Source organism: Periophthalmus magnuspinnatus, chromosome 9 (assembly GCF_009829125.3).
Source record: "Periophthalmus magnuspinnatus isolate fPerMag1 chromosome 9, fPerMag1.2.pri, whole genome shotgun sequence".
NCBI lineage: Eukaryota > Metazoa > Chordata > Actinopteri > Gobiiformes > Gobiidae > Periophthalmus > Periophthalmus magnuspinnatus.
In genome coordinates this window covers 23835610-23854129 of record NC_047134.1, presented here as the reverse complement: position 1 = coordinate 23854129, position 18520 = coordinate 23835610, and the positions used below count along the sequence as shown (strand labels likewise).

The window sequence follows — 18520 nt, the reverse complement described above, 5'->3', positions numbered from 1 at the left end:
TATGCGTAAAATACTGCTTATAAGTACACATGGACAAGATATGCAAAAATAAATAAATAAATAAATAATAATAACAACAACAATAATCATTTTATTTGCATATTTTTGTTTGCTCAAATTATATGTTAACTGTGTTAAGAGTTGTGTTAAGTGTTAAAAATAAACCCTCAAACTTTTCAGCAGGTCTCAAACAATAAAAAAACAAAAAAAATAAAATAGAAAGTAGAAAGTACAGATACCTGCTTTCAAATGTAATGAAATGAAAGTAAAAAGTACTTAAGTAAAATACAGATACCAAAAATGTATATTAAGTACAGCATTTTACTACATTTACTTCATTACGTTCCACCAGTGGTTTCAGAATGGTGAAAAACATTTGCCATATCGATTAATGATATATTATATTATTAAATAATTATATTATTAAATTATTTAAATAATGATATATTATTTAAATTATTTAAATAATAATAATTTAAAATAAAATATTATATCTTTTTGAATGGTGAAAAGTAGGCCAAGAGTTCCATATTTAGAATTTCAACTATTAGTATCATAGCAATCAAAGAGCCAATCTGGAGCGAGGCTGTTGAAGATAACCCTGGAAGGGCACTGGTTTGGCAGGGGGTGGGTGTTTAGCAACGCTGTCAATCAAATCTGTTGCTAAAGCTAGTGCGAACAACCTCAGGGAAAGAAGCCGCTTGATTTGTCTATTATTAAAGTTCATATCTTGATGTACGGACACAATAGTGAAATTTAAAAAACAGGATCACGTTAAGTAAGATCATAGTCATAACAGGCCTTTATTCTCATTATGTCATAGTTTGTAGATATAAAAAACAAATCCAAACTTTTTTTTTTAAACACCCTTTAACACTACAATCAAATGAAATGAAATACGTTAACTGCCAAATAGCTCTGAACTGGTGTAAAAATAGCAGTTCTATCACAGGAAAGCATTTTCATAAACAGTGAGTCATGCTGTCGGCCAATCAGAACACACTCACATAGTCTCATTCACACCTTCCCCTGTGTGTCAGAAGAAATAGACCTGCTCATATGCTGTGAAGTTACCAGTGTAAAGTGGAGTGTGGTTATAAATGAGAACTTTGTCTTCTTCGCGAGGATCCTCAAAGTGGTGTAAACTCCTCCTTCCTAAACAAAACAAAACAAACAGAGATGAGGAGAGAGTACTTTAAAAGTAAGGGCCTGTATTACACTGTTTTCTGATCTCTATAATGTTGTTTCCGCATCAAAAATATAACTGGAGTTATGTTTTGTTTCATTCACACATGTTTAACACACAAACCCTACATATTTAGGCTGAGTTCTTCTCTCAAACAGAAAACACTCTGTTCCACTTTGTGATGTCATTATGTGGTAATAAAGGAAGTGCTCCACTGTGTTTTTAAACTCCATACACCTTCACTAGGATCATTTGAATGATTTCAGCCCTAGAATTACATGTGTGAATGAAACAAAACACAACTCCAGGTATGTTTTTGAGGAGGTAACAACATTACAACATGGCTTAAAGCTCACAAGAGTCAATTTTGTGTAATATAGGACCTTTAAAATAGGTCTGCAATATTGATTCTGCCACAAAGCATTCAAAAATAAGTTGGATTTCATATTCACACTTACAAACACACTCACACACCAGAACATTTCAGCACTGGACCCAAATGACATAAATGAGCACCGCCTGTGCTAATATTATTCAAGCCTATTCTCTTTTGTTTGTATTTATGTATGTATAATGTTGTTGTGGTTCATCTAAGGCTATATACAGCACCTGAGTCAACCACAAAAGCCTGTCACTATAATCACTATATTGACTTCTCATTCAGTATATGAAGCTGGAACCATATTTTTTTCCGTCAGTATTTATCATGTGTACTTTTTCTTTGCACTACTGAGACATTTTTGGTTATTTTTTGTTTTTTCAATAAGATTTAAGTTGTAAAAGGTTGAATTAATAACTTGTCATCACAGATGCAAACTAACAATTAAAGTGTTTAATTCTGCTGTTTATTTACTGCAGCTCTACTGCAGCTTTACTGCAGATTTTTAACAATATTGTAGATTTAGAATAGTTTTTGTTGTTTTAGATCTGTTCTTAGGTTGTTGTGTCAGTCAGTGGCATAAATGAGTTTCAGTATTATCGTATTATCGCAAGCCCATTCACAGTAAGGAGTTTTTATGTTTCTCAGTCCAATAAACAAAATCGAAATGAAAAAAACATGCTTTTATTTTAGTCATTTTTTGGCTGAAAAGTTACATACTGTGGCTTTAAGAAAGTGATTTAAAAAATAAATGAAATGTTTTGAGAACATCATGTGACATCTGGTCCTCTGTTCATTTATTTAAAAATATTATTTTTCCAGACTAAGGATTAGTTTGCTTTCATCCCTGACCGTTTGGACTTCTCGTGGTTGCTGGATTTAGAAATACAAAAACATGCCCATGGGACTTTAAACCGGGATGAGGGTGCCTTTTTATTCTCACACACCTGGGATACTGTCCTGAAGAAATTGGACTGCAGATGGCGCTGTTGTCCTGCCTCCACTGGTAGAAAGCATAGACTGTACATATAAATGGACATAGCTAACGCACTAGCCGCTTCTGGCTCCACTGACTCTGGCTCCAATTCACTTTACATTGAAAAACTGTTGCCCCTCTCTCTGTAACTGTTGCTGTCAGGCTCATTATTTTGGTCTTAAAATGTCTGTATTAAGCCGCTCTAGATGATGCTGGTATTTTCATTTTGCTATTGTGTCTGTGAATCAAGACATGTACATTAATAGCATCATTTTGGATTTGCGCTTTGGTTGCTATGATACTCGCTCCAAATTTACAGGGACTGCTAGCCTCCATGAGCTTCATTTGACTGGAGCCAAACGCTATGGGTGACGTCACACTCACTTAGTCCACTTCTTTATACAGTCTATGGCAGGAAGACAGCAACAAAACTTGTGTAAATCAGCTAACCGGACACATCATAGCTACATCACGTGACCACATTGAGGCGCTAGTGAACAGTCTATATTGTCAGGGATGAAAACAAACTAAACATTGGTCTGGAAAGAAGAGTCTGGCTTTTAACATGTGGGAGTGTGATCTTCTATGTCTGCATGATTTTCCATGTTAAAACCTTATTCAATACCATTTAAATAGGCTTATACATACAGGTACTATTGAAAAGTGTTGTTTACCTTCATTAACAAAGAACTGAGCCAGTAGAGTAGACAGCTGCACGGCGTGATACGAGTGAGGGAAGGTCTTTGTTCTGTCCCATGAAAAGCGGTTCACTTCAGGGTGCCACTGTACTCCATAAAAGGGATATTTTTTAGCTGAAACAAAAGAAAACAAAAGTGACCTTATGGAAGGACGGTGTCTGATTTGTTTGTTATTAATGTGCATATGTTGATTTACAGATACAATAGCAAAATAAATATACCAGCATCATGTCAAGCAGGATAATACTAACATTTTAAGACCAAAATGATGAGGCTCACTGCATCTGTTACTGAGAGCAGGGTGACAATTTTTCAATGCAAAGTGAACTGGAGCCAGAGTCAGCCTCGCTCCGGATTGGCTCTTTGGTTGCTATGATACTCGCGGTTGGAATTCCAAATATGGAACTCATGCCCAAATTCACCCCTATAACTGCTAACCTCGATGCGTTTCATTTGAGTGGAGCCAAACGTTATGGGTTCACATCACACTCACTTAGTCTACATCTTTACACCGTCTATGATTGCAGATGCAGACAAACTGAACCTTTGTCTCCTTAAAGAACATGTTTCTGAGTCTGTTCGCTGAAGAAATAATTATTGTGAGGTGAAAACAACAGCTCCATGGACAAAAATGAGAAAAAAAAGCAAAGAAACACATTTGTCTGTTGTTCTGCCCATAGCTCTGCGTCACTTAGAATGTTGAGGGGCATTTTTTAACTGATTCCTAAAGCTATGGCATCGGAATCGGTATTGGAACTGAAAAAGCTGGATCGGTGCCTCTCTACTACACTAGTTTGTGGAGCCAGTCCCAAAGGAAAAGCGATTTGTAGATTGTCATTTTGGACATAAGTGACCACATTAACCCTTTGTCCTCCATATGGCATTTTTAGATTGTAACAAACCTTCTATAGTGGACACAAAGACTGCTCCATTGTCTGCGATGTTTGTGGATAAAATGGTGAAGAAGTTGTTCAAGTATTTATTCTCCTGAAAAGTCTGAAAGTGCAAATATGATGTTGTTTAAGACACAACATTGAGTTTACTACAACAGGAACCCCAGAATTATACATGAGGAACTGAGGAAGGAAAAATACCTCCAATGTGAGGCCGTAGTGGTGGAAATTAGCTGTCAGAGGCTCTTGAGTGAGGGCTTCCATAAGGGCTGATGGGAAGTCCCAGAACATTCTGCTCTGATAAGCTTCTGCAAAGTCAAGAAACAGTTTTTAAATTATAACAACTGCAATATTCAATAAGTAAACCTAGCACTAGCAGCAGTAACAATAGGAGGTAGTAGTAGTAGTAGTAGCAGTAGTATTCGTAGCAGTACTAGTATTTTTAATTAATCTTGATTTTGAAGCAGAAATCACAAATAGCAACTCAAATATTCAATACGTAAACATAATAGCAGTTACAGTAGCAGTAGTAGTAGTGGTAGTATTACTTGTTGTTCAGGGAATGAAATATGGATATTTCAAGGTTTGCTCAGCTTAAAAACAGACCTAGAGTTAAATGTTCTTTGCAGTGAAGCTGATGCCACACAATATGTAGACAAACGGGATGTTTTCCAAGAAGTTGGTCTCTACTGACACCAAGTGGTCAGATTGAGTACATACATTTGGAGAATAAACTTTAAAGCAGCTCTGTCTGCATATAGAACCAATATACACTACCAGCCAAAGGTTTGGATATACCCTCAGTTATTTCACTTTTTTCGTTTACTACATACTTTTATATATCTTACGTCATATATTTAATGTCTTCTGTATGTATATAAAATGTAGAAAGTAGCAAACATAAAGAAAAATGAGAGGGTGTGACCAAACTTTTGGGTGGTAGTGCTCAGCTCTGATGTGTTAGTGCCATATGAACCATCTCACACTCTGAGGACCTGATGTAGCCTTGGTTCAATCCTGGTTCAGTCCTAGTTCAGTCCTGGTTCAGTCCTGGTTCAGTCCTGGTTCAGTCCTAGTTCAGTCCTAGTTCAGTCCTTGTTCAGTCCTGGTTTAGTCCTGATGGAGTCCTGATGTAGTCATGCTTTAGTCCTGGTTTAATCCTGGCTTAGTACTGATGTAGTCCTGATGTAGTCTTGGTTCAGTCCTGGTGTAGTCTAGTCCTACCTGGCCTCTTGCTGGTAAACATGGGGAATCAGTTTTATGCAGCTACAACATGGATAAAACGTGCTTCAGAGATCTTCAGGACAAAGATGTGAGCCAGGCCTCTGCATTGACAATGTTTAAATCCAAGCTCCAAATGGTTCTGTTTAGCTGTGCATATGACTGAAAGGTTTTTATTCTGCACTCTTCTCTTTTAAAGTAAATTCTATCATGATTGTGTATGTTTTGATTTGTTTGTATTGTGATTTCAAAGTCTGAAAAGTTCTTATTCCACAAAGCACTTTGAATTACTTGGTGTACGCATTTCCTCTACAGATAAACTTCAAACATAAAAATACAAGTGGGATTTTACCTGCTGTTAGGTTCAGAGGCCTGGCTTCATTTTCTGCTGGGGTGTTTGTGAGCAGATTCTCTCCAGCTACAAGAACAGACAGCTGCTGCATCCCCATACACGTGCCCCAGATGGGAAAGTAGTCTCCAGCATCATTGGCCTATAACACCAAATAAGGTTAAAATGTATTTGACAGTTTAGACAAAATTTCACTTGAACATAGCTAATATCAAGTCTATAAGTAAAAAGGAAAAAATATATCACAAGGGGCTGAAAAATATGTCGGATTTCTTTGGCTGTGCCTGAATGTCCCCACTATTCCCTACAGGGGGCACTATTTAGGAGTCATGCCATTTTTAGTGCTGTTAGAATGGCCAGTTGGTGAAAAAGTAGTACACTCAAAATGTCCCACAATGTACCCTAAAAAGTAGTGGGCATCTATACTATAACGGTCAATACAGACCGCAATGCATTGAGAGTTGGAAAAACACTAGTACGGGAACAGGTCTTTAACAGGACACAACACGACTGAATGAAGCAGACAGAAGTACTGGTTTATCTCACTGTTGATCCTGATTATGAATAAAACACGCATAAAGAAACCGTTGGTGCATAAAGTTACTAGAGTTAGCCGCTTCCCTTAGCTCGAGCAGTTACAAGAGTGATAATTTCCACATCTCAGACAAAACAATTTGAAAAACCTAATGAGATCCAGCTTGGCAATGTATGATTATTATTAGTCCATCAAGATAAAGTTTAAAAATCAAGTTTAACTTTGATTTTATTTGTAAATCATAGGTGACCAATGAGATCCACCAACAAATCTGATTGGACGATCATGTTTGACTGGGGTCGAGATGCAGCAGAGGACGTGGGGACCAGACTGATATCAATCTGTATAAAAAACACCAAGAGAAATCAGTCTGGATTTGCCAGATGAGGTAATTCCACAACTGTCAATACGGGCAAAAACTCGTCTAATTTACGCAATAGTTATGATTAGACTGATAAAAATAAATTTCATCACCTTTTGGTTAATTAATCATTACATATTCAGCTTTACTTCCTGTATTTTTGTATTTTTCTCCTTAACATTTTTCTTCCACAAACTGGAACTTCACTCATGGAAAACTATGTGAAATATTTAGCACAGGTTTGACCCACCAAACCAAGAAGAATTAGAAAAACATGAAAATCTCATATGTGCTTGAAGTTGAAATGTAAAGCTAAATCATCATGTGTGATTTTGGGCTAATATTTCTTAGGCTCAGTTTATCTGTTATGGTTCAGTTCACATTTATCTGTTATGGAGGAAGAAGTATTGTATATTTCACTTCTGTTTGTTCCCACAGTGGAATCTCCAGCAGACCACTGTGTCCACACCTGAGCTCTGGACTGAGAACTCAACCTGCTCTGCTCAGTCACAAGTGTTTGCATAAGTACAGCATATGTTTATCATAATGATGTTTATTTTTACGGTTGACATAATAATGTGCTGCTGTTAATGACTTGACATGTTTTAAATATTTTTTATACAGAAATATATACATAAATAAATGTCTTTTAAATAGCACTGAACCCATTTACTGAGTAGAACTAACCCATCAGAGGAGGTAAATACATCCCAGAATTGGATAGAAAAAATAACCAAAAAAGATCTGGAGAACTCCCGACACATTGTCCCAGTGGCACTGAGGAATGGGTCAAATACAGAGGACAATTAAGTATAGCTTAAATGAGCTCTTTGCATTTGACCCATCCAGAGCTGGGCTTGTTCAGAACTACCTAGGGATTAGCCTAACGCACATTAAGACGCAGAGAACATGCAAACTCCTCTGTCGAAAGTCTGATGTTCTTGCAATTTAAAAAAAAAATTAAAAATACCCAATCACTTTATAAACAGCTAATTATCTTTAGAAAGTTAGAAAGTCTAACCTTTAGGGCAAGATTGAAAAAGATCTTGGCCACTCTGGCAAAGTCTGATGTCTCCAAGTCTGCAGCTCCACCAATCAGGAGCAGGCTGAACACATGACATCATTTTGAGTTTGTAATATTACTTTTGTTCCTTAGAATGGAGTGAATTTTGCATAACTTACCCATTTATCTTCTGAAAAACGTCCTCATAATACTTTTCATGATCATCCACTCTGTGCAGGAAAAACATATTGCGAATAATAATATATGACACATTGAGTACGGTAATGTATTGTAGTAATAGATTAAAGATGCATTATGTCACTTTTCTGGTAGACGCTCCATCACCTGCTTGCCTCCATGGAGATGGAATGTTCCAAAGTATGGCATTAAAAAGTGGGTAGCGTCACCAGACCATCTTACAGCGAGACAACCCCATTCGCGGTAAAAATGTTTTCAAGGGTGTTTTGAACAATAAAAATGGGTGTAATTAAATAAATGCAAACATCTATAATGCCATACAGTGGAACATTCAAGGCAACGCAATAATATCTCTATTGGGACAGGCAGGCAAGAGGAACCCTACCAGAAAAGTTACATAGTTCACTTTTACACAACAAAACAAACAGTTGGCTCTATGCTATCAGTTTTATCTCTATGAGGTTTTTGCAGAGTCACTTTAAAATAAATAAATATTTAAAGATGAGGCAGTGGACACAGAAACAAAATGATGCCACTGACAACATGTTAAACACGACACAAATAAAATGAATACTTCACCAGAGACACTTCTGTGTTTGTGTCTCAATGCTGATGGTAATTTTGAGACATAATAAATATTAAAACAACACTACAAACTGAAGTATTCTTGTCTTTATTTTAATTAATTAGAATTTGAATAGGCTGCTTATTTTATGTTCTGCAATTTTAATAAAAGTGACTGTTCGCTTTGAGACACAGTGAGCTAGCGAGCATGCTACTGTTTTCAAGTAAACTTTATATGCTTTGCCTCTTTAAATGACTACAAACTCCAATTACATTTTAAAGAGAGAAACATGTTGTTTCTATTCCAACTTTGTGGGTGAATCTATAGATTGTATAAATAAGTGGACTAAGTGAGTGGGACGTCACCGACAGCGTTCGGCTCCAGTCAAATGAAGCTCATCGAGGCTAGAGCAGTTATAGGGGTCAAATCTGGAGCTGAGTTCCATATTAGGAATTCCGACCGTGAGTATCATAGCAACCAAAGAGCCAATCTGGACTGAGGCTATTGAAGGTAACGCCCCTTCCCGCCCACACAGGGCTTAGTAGGGAGCAGGTGCTCAATCAAACCTGTTGCTAACATTAGTGAGAGCAATCTCGGGGAAAGAAGGCACCTGATTTGTCTCATATTAATGTTCATATCTTGATTTGCAGACACAATAATGAAATAAAAATACCAGGATCATGTAGAGTTAATATGAATATTTTAAGACCAAAATGACAAGCCTGACAGCAGCAGTTGTTGAGAGAGGGGCCACCGTTTTTCAATGTAAAGTTAATTGGAGCCAGAGTCAGTGGAACTGGAAGCGTGCCCATATTCACTTCCTATGTCCATGTATATATACAGTCTATGGTAGTGACCCACCTTATTGCCATAACTCTGCTACCTCCAGACTCAATGTACTTCACGTATCCCGCTGGAATGTATGTATTTCCATAGGGTTTCATTACCTCATCCGTCACTATCTGGGTCAGAATACCTGCAAGACAAAAGAGTGAAGACACATGGATCGCACCTGGACCACTGAGGGATTACACAGACATTTTTCTAGGTGAGTTTATTATTGCTTGTTTGACAGAAATCTCTGTTTACTCACCAATCACTGGTCTCTCGTTTGTGTGTTTGTTGAATCTTGTTGGCAAAGCTGGAACATGACTGACAAAAAGCAGCCAGGTAAAAGCAGACAAGTAGTTCAACATGTTTCGTGAGCTGTACAGGTGACTTTAAATGCTCTCACACACACAGAGGTATTTATACGCTCTGTCAGAAGAGGATATGGTTTAAGAAAAGGAAGTTAGGAATATCCAAGGGCTGCACAGCCGGTCAGGCCAGTCCACAGCTAGTGAGCGCTTTTTCTGCTGACATCAGGGAGTTTTGGACCAATTTTGATTATTTAACTGTGCAAACGGAAAAAGGTCTTGTGGAAATTATGCAAGGATGTTGAGAAAGTCGTAGAGCCACTCTGTCAGACAAGTCGCACTGTGGTTTCTGTTCTAAAGCAACAAGGAAGTAGAGGCTAACTAAGGCTAAAAGTGTTTATTCAAAAATTGTATTCAAATTGACCAAACTTTTAGCACGCAATATATACACAAGCTTGTTTCTTTAAAGTTGTACTGTGTAATTTCTCTGGAATGGAGGGTTTGGTACCTACTTGTTTCCATAGAGATGTTATCCTTGTACCTCCTAGAATATTGCACAGTATGACATTAAAGTTATTTAATGAGTCTACTTGCAGGTCAGTTCCATGGAGAGGCGACCTCACTTGCAGTAAGAATGAGGTGAGGTACCGGGAGACAGTAGCTCAGTTGTGTTTGTACATTGATCTGAAGGTTAGAGGTGTGATTCCAGCTTTCACAGATGAATGCTGTTGTTGTGTCCTTGGGCAAGACACTTAACCCCCCCCCCCACCCCCCAGTATCTGTGTACACTGGTGTATGAATGTGTGTGTGAAGGGGTGAGTGGTTCCTTGATAAAAAGCACTTTGAGTGACTTGAAGGTGGAAAAGCACTATATGAAAATGTGACCATTTATTTTAGATGGATACAAATATCTGTAATTTTAAATCATGCAAAATAGTTAAGTTTAATGTTCAGGCAAAGCAATAACACCTCCATGGAGACAAGCAGGACACAAGAAATGTTACATAGTGCACCTTTAAGGGTTATGGGAGAAGCATTTTGAGAAGTTGTGAAATGCCATTATTTTATTGTGCAACACATGGTACACATTTGAGCTCAGCTTGAACTTCAAATCCGAAAAGCTCAAGATTGAGACGGCCATTAAGTTCAAACAGCTAGAGCTCGAGTCTCGGGCCCACATGATGTCCAGCCCTAGTTCTCTTGTTGCCACTGGCCTGCCTTCCACCTTCCAGTCTACTGCACCTTTTGACATGAGTACAAACATCTCACTTGTTTCAACATTTAGAGAATGTGAAGTTGATTCCTATTTAACAGTCTTTGAGCACATTGCAACAGCCCCACAATGTTTGACCCATTGTGTTGCAATCTAAACTCATTGGTAAAGCTCAAGAAGTTGTGGCTGCCATTTTTTTTGCTTAACAACTGGTAGCTGAGGCCTACCAGGAAAAAGTCAGATGGCACTCCAAAGTCCCAAGTCACTCCTATGCTCAGTTTGCTCGAGAGAAGGGGAATCTCTTGATAAATTTGCATCTCTGCTAAAGTTTCTGATTTCAGTGCATTCCAAGAGCTAATTTTGTTGAAGGACTTTAAGCAATGTTTTCCTGAATGTTGTTTTGTATTTAAATGAGGGTTAAGGGTTAAGAAGCAGATAATTAAGTGTCATCCAGGTTTTTATGTCCTTCACACAGGCACTAAGTCTGTCTACTCGATCAGTCTGATCTGGTTTCATTGATAAGTACAGCTGTGTGTTATCAGCATAGCAGTGGAAGTTAATGTCATATTTTGTGATTATATTACCTAACAGCAACATATAAAGTGTGAACAGGATTGGACCAAGTACAGAACCCTGTGGCACACATGGTGAGGAGCTCTGATTTACATTAACAAGCTGGTACCTATTAGATAAGTAGGATTTAAACCATCTGAGGGCTGCCCCTCTGACACCTATGTCACATTCTAACCTCTGTTGTAGAATATTGTGGTCGATGGTGTCAAAAGCTGCACTGAGGTCCAACAGAACCAAAACTGAGACCAGATGAAAAAGTAGACTAATCTATAAAAATTCTATGAAATTAATAAGATTTACCACTATAACAGAACACCTGTAAGAATAATGTCTAGCGTCAGTATCGGTACTCGGTAACGGTGTTGGCGATTAACCAAAATTAAATACTCGTTTTAGAAAAAAATGTTATCTGCTAAACATTTAGTTTATACCTGACATTAAAAATTCAAATAAACAGTAGTAGAAACCCAGTTAACTGTTGCTGCTGTACCATCTGAATATGGGACAGTCACACTTGCGGAGACCTCATGCAAAACAAATGAGTCACTGCATAACCTCTGAAGTATTAACCAGGTAATTAAGAAACAGTGCTTTTAATAACAACTGCTTCATAAACCTGTTAGTCAACTCATGTGCTGACCTTAGAGTGGTACAATCTATTGAAAGATGCAAGGGCAGATCCTCTGTCATATTTAGATTTTACATTATGAATAATTATGAAGCATATTACAGGGTACTATAGTCCCAAGTCTACATTCCATTATTACAAAAAGCCCGCAGTATGCGGACTAATGGTTTTGGTCTATTTGAGCTCCATTTTAACAGGACATAGAAACTTATAGCTTTGAGGCGACTTGCAAACTGCCGCCCATATTCACCAATTGTTAAATGCTGTTGTAGACCAGAATACGCTTTGTAAAGACGTTCTTTACTGCTTTATTACCATGTAATACAAAAATTAGTTTTATCAATGTTTAATTCGTTACTATCTCATTTAGACACAAAAGAAACAAATAAAAGACTGCAGCATTTTCCATAGAGCCAGTTATTCATGAAGTAACCACCAGGGGGAGACAAATAACAATTACACGACCATCCTTGTTTCACAGCACATACATAATATTAAAAAGCCCATATAACACTGAATCTTTCCCCCACCTGTAATTTCATCCTCTGACCCAAAACAAACAAAGAGAACAATAGCAGGGTAGTTTCAGCTGAAACTGGAGACAATAGCTGTTTACAGTTTCAGTGAAGTTAGCTCCTCCCTTCAGATAGACATAAGGCAGTGTCCACTAGTGATCTGACCAGAACTGAAGCAGCTTGGACGAGCAGAAAACGTCTTCACTCCTTCACTTCACGATTTGTCCATTTGACAGATTTAAACTTCGTCCGTCCGTCATTATATGTATGTATGTGTGTGTGGGTGTGTGTGTGTGTGTGTGTATATATGTATATGTATATATATATATATATATATATATATATATATATATATATATATATATATATATATATATATATATATATATATATATATATATATATATATATATATATATATATATATATATAAATAAATATATATATAAAACCTTTAAATGCTTTCTTCACCACAACTGCAGCACAATTCATTTCTAATATATCTTTTTCTGGGATTATCCCTGTGGCGTTCTTCATGTTTGTACAAATTGGTCCTTTATACAATTAAGCATGTCTGAAAATTACAGTGATCCAGATTTCATTATTTTTCTGAAACAAAAAAACATAAAAAACATTTATTTATTTAATATATATATATATATATATATATATATATATATATATATATATATAAAAAAAATTTGTTGTTCATGGTTATGGTGTTGTCTTACCTCTGAGCACCTCTATGATTTCCATGACATCTTTGTACACAAAAGCTAACAGCTGCTCCTTCTCCTGCAGTCCGTCTACAAACACTGAAAAATGGATACACGTGTTTACAGTGTTGGGAAGTATCTGAATACATGAACTGAGACTACATGTGCAAAATATCTGTGTTGTCCCTCAGTCGTCCCAGTAGGATCTATAGCAACAGAAACATTCTAACGAGTGTTAAGACAGCTGCAGTATATCCAGACTGCTGTTGCTCGGATCCTGACTAGAACCAGTAAATACGAGCACATACAGTTGAAACCAGAAGTTTACATACAGCAGGGAAAAAAGTATTTAGTCAACTACCAATTGTGCAAGTTCTCCCAGTTAAAAAGATGAGAGACGCCAGTAATTTTCATCATAGGTACACTTCAACTATGAGAGACAAAATGAGAAAAAAATCCAGAAAATCACATTGTCTGATTATTTTAGGAATTTATTTGCAAATTATAGTGGAAAATAAGTATTTGGTCAATAACAAAAATTAATCTCAATACTTTGTTATATACCCTTTGTTGGCAATGACAGAGGTCAAACGTTTTCTGTAAGTCTTGTTGCTCTGTGCCCAGAGTCAGGACTAAACCAGGACTTAACCAGGACTAAACATGGGGAATTAGTGTTTCAGTTTTATGCAGCTAAAACCTTAAATAGTCTTACTGAAGATGTGAGACAGGCCTCTACTTTGACAATGTTTAAATCCAGGCTATGACTGTTTAGCTGCGGAAATGACTAAAAGGTTTTTATTCCGCACTCTTCTCTTTTAATGTTAATGTTATGATGATTATTTATGTTTTGATTTGTTGTATTGTGATTGTGATGTCCTTCTTCTGTAAAGCTCTTTGAATTACTTTGTGTACCAATTGTGCTATACAAATAAACTTGCGTTGCTTTACTCATCAACCAGATGATGAGGTGATGAGATGAGCTTTAAAACTCTATAACTTTTGTTCAGTTGACATAATTTAATTTTTCTTTTGGTGCATTTGCAGAAAACTAATTTTGAGTAACCTGGTACAGTTGCTTTTTAGATCTGTTCTGCTGTATTCGGTTATTATACAAGTTTTTAAAGAACCATCCTTTTGAATGAACCACTAAAAAATGGCTCCTCTTTAAGAGAAGGCACATCATGTATCATGGCTTATTGAGACAAAATGGGATGCACACACTCAACAAAACTACAGAACAAAATCTGGAAGAGACCCACCATCACAGCTGTTGATTCATGCAAGACACAAGAAGTGTATGGAGACAGAGACGGTAAAAGAAGTTGCCAAAGAACATCTGAGGAACATCTTTCTAAAGGGCTATGTTAAAGATATCATGTATGGAACAAAGATACGGGACATTACTGAACTAAAGCAAAAGATACCAGATGTGATTGCAACCATTGATGAGGCTTTGCTCCAACAAACATGGCAAGAAATCCAGGACCATCTTGATATGCTTCATGTGACTAATGGTGCCAATATAGAGGTGTTAAATGAGGTCAAAAACTTTGGAAACCACTGAGTACAATAGAGTATAGAGTTTTATTTTACTATGAATCATACTTGGACGACTGAGGGATTACATAGAAATCCTATGTTGCATCTTTACTCTATAATTTTAATTCAGCTCAATGTAAAGGTATTCCAAGTATTCAGAATACAGTACTCTGATTGACCATGTAACAGAATACTTACTGAATTTGTTTGAATATACAGTATTCTGTAACTATGTTTTCAAAGTATTCAGACACACTAATAATGGCTTACTCAAACATGTGTGAATGAACCAAAACACATCCCCATGTATGTTTTTGGGAGGTAACAACATTATAATATGCCTTAAAGCTCACAAGAGTCATTTTTTTGTAATATGATTTCAAAGCTCACCTATGTCCGACAGCATTGCTTCCATTTCTTTGCGGTTTTTGAGGTACATTGGCCAAACATGTCTGTCAAAATATCCAGGAGGGTCCGGCGGGACGTAAACACGATTACTGGAATGAAACTGATTAAAAAGCACGTCCCAAGCACTTTAATACAAGTACAGTTAATGCAATCTTACCTTCGTCTTGTCTTGCAAATATCGTACGGTACCTCCAAGAAGTACTTTTTGTCATATAAACTGTTCAGAGGCCTGTAAATGTGAGTTAAAAACGATAACTAAAGGGAAGTGTAAAAACAGGCAAGATTGGGCAGGATCCATAAACTATATATGTAAATGTACATAGCTAACCTGCTAGCTGCCGCATTTCAAATAGGAAGTGATCATGGCCACGCTTCTGGCTCCATTGACTCCAATTCACTTTACACTGAAAAACTGTGGCCTCTCTCTCTCTGTAACTGCAGCTGTCAGGCTTGCCATTTTGGTCTTAAAATATTCATATTAACCCGCTCTACATGATCCTGCTGTTTTTATTTTGCTACTTTGTCCATAAATCAAAATATAATTGGAACCACAGTCGATGTAGTCGGGCGCGCGCCCATGCCCAGTTCCTATTTGTTTGGCTAGCGTGTTAGCTATGTCCATTTATATATACAGTCTATGCTCCTGCCCTGTCTGAGAGCATGACATCATCACATTACAGAATCTGAAGACCACCAATTCCACATGGCTCTAATGGGAAGTGTTGTTTGTAAATGAAGAGTGATTGGTGGTGGTCAGACAAGCAGATGGTGCAGATTGGCAGCCTCACTTCTGTCAGTCTGCCCCAGATCGATAGAAGTAGTTTACCACCATCAAGTATGGAGCTATTCTCTTTCCAGACCAAATTTTAGTTTGTTTTCATACCTGACAGTTTTAACTGCGAAGGCATGCACACAAGCAACAAAACACAATGCAGAAAAGGAGAAACTAAAATTGGCCTTTTCTGAGAACCACATTATGGCCTGGGACGGATCAAACATCACAGGGACAAAGGACACCAAACATCGTCGCTGGATTAAGGAAGAAATCAAAATACTGACTTCAAACTGGGACAAGGGGACTTTTTTACTCTCACACACCTGGAATAATGTCCCGAAGAAGTTGGACTGCAGATGGCGCTGTTGTTTTGCACCGGTAAGAAGATAGTGCCAATACCTGTTTAAATCAGCTGACCAGACACTTCACAGCACCATCATGTGACCACGATGAGGAAGAGCGCAAGTGAGCAGTCCAAACTGTCAGGTATGAAAACAAACTAAACCAGACGAGAACCTCACTGGACTAAGTATTAAGTGAATGAATAATGCTATATAAATCCAGTGCATTATTATAAATTGCTATAAGTACCTGTAGTTGTATATAAGAAAGCCTTCCACAATCAGAACAAACACCTCTCTGCCTAGAGGAGATTCATTCATGGTTTGTACGCCTTTCTGCTTCATAAAACTCTCTGGGTCTCTCCTCCACGACTCTATGTGAGCAGTCATCTGGTCCATGTAAAGAGCCTCCAGCACTAAACAACATTGAAATAACCCTGATTGTATTGCATTCACTAATAAAAAACATGTCTTGAAATGTATCTGTTTCTATGGAGACAACCAGGTGGCACCACTAGATCTCAGACAAAAAAACAAGAGATTTTCATTTTTGTGTATACATTTCCTGACAATAAATTTTACCATCATATTGCTTGAATCCCTTTGAATCGACTGGCACCACAGAATCCTCCTGGAAATTGAAAAACACACAGACCTTCATTGGTGAGAATTGCAATATAATAAATCATAAAAGTGAATTTAATTTAGCAAGTTCACTTTAAAATACGCGTCTTGAGCGATGAGACAGCTGTTGGGGATTTGCTGGTGCAGCCTCGTCGCTAGTGTAGACTTCCCTCCATTGGTTATTCTGAAGAAATAAACAAAAACAAAATAGCAATTTTCTAAACAAGACGATAATAAACAACCAAAATAAACAACACGCAAAATTGTTTCGATTTGAACCAGAGAATACAAAAACTTCACAAAATGCTCACAAACTTCTTATCAGTCTGAAACAGCAGGGGTAGAAGGATGATTAAATTGTCTTGTCCTGAGGCCACCCTATACTATGGAAGCATTCAGTCTAATCTGGTTAGATCTAGGGACTTAATTTTGTTACTTTAGTAAAAGTATAAATACCAGAGCAAATAAATGCTGAGGTAAATGTAAAAGTATCACATGAAAAAATCTACTTAAATAAAAGTATTAAAGCACATGCTCTCAAATGTAGTAAAAGTAAAAAGTGAAGTACAGATAGCTATTTCTACTTCAGTACAGCTCTTTACTACTTGTACTTTATTACTTTCCACCACTGGCTCTAGTCCTGGTTTAGTTCTGTCCTGGTCTAGTCAAGATTAAAGCTTTAGTCTCAGTTTAGTCCCACTTTTGTTAAGAATGCAAGTGTCAAGGCACCCTTAATCTGAAATCCTGTTACTATCAGTGGTGGATGAAGTACTCAATTTTGTACAGATACAGAGGTAAAAAGTTACTCAAGTAAAAGTATCACATGAAAAAATCTGCTTAAGTAAAGTATTTAAGTACACATTTAAAAATGTACTTTACGAGTAAAAAGTAAATGTATTTCACACAAGTGTTGTCCATTTGTAGTGATGTTAATTAAAAATTATACAAATTTTGGTTAGCAGTTGCAATACAAATCCATTTCTTAATTTTTCTTATGAATTTTGTGTATTTATTTTTGTTTGCTCATAGACGAAGCTTGAACTCGAAAACCTTAGTCAAGATGTTACCACAAACTTGGTAAAAAATAACCCCTCAAATCATATGAAAAGTATTTTTTACTTTTCAGTCCAGTTAAAAAATGCAGTGGAGTAGAAAGTACAAATACCTGCTTTCAAATGTAGTGAAGTAAAAGTATCTACTGTAACATACACTTAAGTAATGCAGAGACATCTAAAAATTCTCCTTAAGTACAGTGCTTTACTACTTGTACTTCGTTACATTCCACCACTGGTTAGTATTAAACATTTCATTTTAAGGCAGGTTTCTTATGTTATGTAATAGACGGTGGGTTGGCGCAGTAGCACAGAGTATGTTATCTCAAAAGGGTCAAACACCTCTAGTCAAGATTAAAACTACTTTTTTTTTCCCTCTACTCACCCTCCAATGCCCACAATAACAGTCTTCATCTCCGTTTTTTGTGTGTTTAGATTGATTTCTGGACCTAAGTATAGTGTCAGAAACTAATAACAAACATATGCACATTCGCGGAGTTACTACTACAAACGTTTCTCCTCACGCTGTTCCGTTATTGATCCTTTCTGATTTGCTATTTGCTCCTTACGTCACAAGCCCCGCCCCTCCGTGTTCAAATATGTGTGTGTATATATAATATACATAAAATATGTATG

General features: G+C 37.0%; 2 protein-coding genes across 2 annotated transcripts; both read right to left on the bottom strand.

The window, feature by feature from the left end:
• Positions 1-817: 817 nt before the first annotated feature.
• Positions 818-9739, bottom strand: LOC117376476 (gamma-glutamyl hydrolase). Its single transcript, XM_033972972.2, has 9 exons — positions 9458-9739; positions 9226-9340; positions 7781-7831; positions 7620-7704; positions 5706-5844; positions 4334-4440; positions 4142-4235; positions 3216-3353; positions 818-1155 (listed from the first exon to the last, which is right to left on the bottom strand). The coding sequence occupies exons 1-9, from the start codon at positions 9558-9560 to the stop codon at positions 1037-1039; spliced, it is 951 nt and encodes a 316-aa protein (XP_033828863.1). The 5' UTR covers positions 9561-9739; the 3' UTR covers positions 818-1036.
• A 3257-nt stretch (positions 9740-12996) lies between these two features.
• nmrk1 (nicotinamide riboside kinase 1) lies at positions 12997-18384 on the bottom strand. The gene is made up of 8 exons (XM_055224280.1): positions 18270-18384; positions 16926-17016; positions 16791-16839; positions 16459-16624; positions 15250-15321; positions 15075-15181; positions 13161-13244; positions 12997-13038 (listed from the first exon to the last, which is right to left on the bottom strand). The coding sequence occupies exons 1-8, from the start codon at positions 18296-18298 to the stop codon at positions 13031-13033; spliced, it is 606 nt and encodes a 201-aa protein (XP_055080255.1). The 5' UTR covers positions 18299-18384; the 3' UTR covers positions 12997-13030.
• Between the last annotated feature and the right edge of the window lie 136 nt (positions 18385-18520).

Excerpts from the sequence above, each read along its gene's own strand:
- LOC117376476 (XM_033972972.2), bottom strand. The coding sequence starts at position 9,560 with ATGTTGAACTACTTGTCTGCTTTTACCTGGCTGCTTTTTGTCAGTCAT. Across the intron at positions 9,341-9,457 it reads AAACGAGAGACCAGTGATTG|GTATTCTGACCCAGATAGTG; the intron begins GTGAGTAAACAG and ends TTTGTCTTGCAG. Across the intron at positions 3,354-4,141 it reads CTTTGTGTCCACTATAGAAG|CTAAAAAATATCCCTTTTAT; the intron begins GTTTGTTACAAT and ends CTTTTGTTTCAG.
- nmrk1 (XM_055224280.1), bottom strand. The coding sequence starts at position 18,298 with ATGAAGACTGTTATTGTGGGCATTGGAGG. Across the intron at positions 15,182-15,249 it reads ATTTGCAAGACAAGACGAAG|TAATCGTGTTTACGTCCCGC; the intron begins GTAAGATTGCAT and ends GTTTCATTCCAG. Across the intron at positions 13,245-15,074 it reads AGCAATGCTGTCGGACATAG|TGTTTGTAGACGGACTGCAG; the intron begins GTGAGCTTTGAA and ends TCCATTTTTCAG.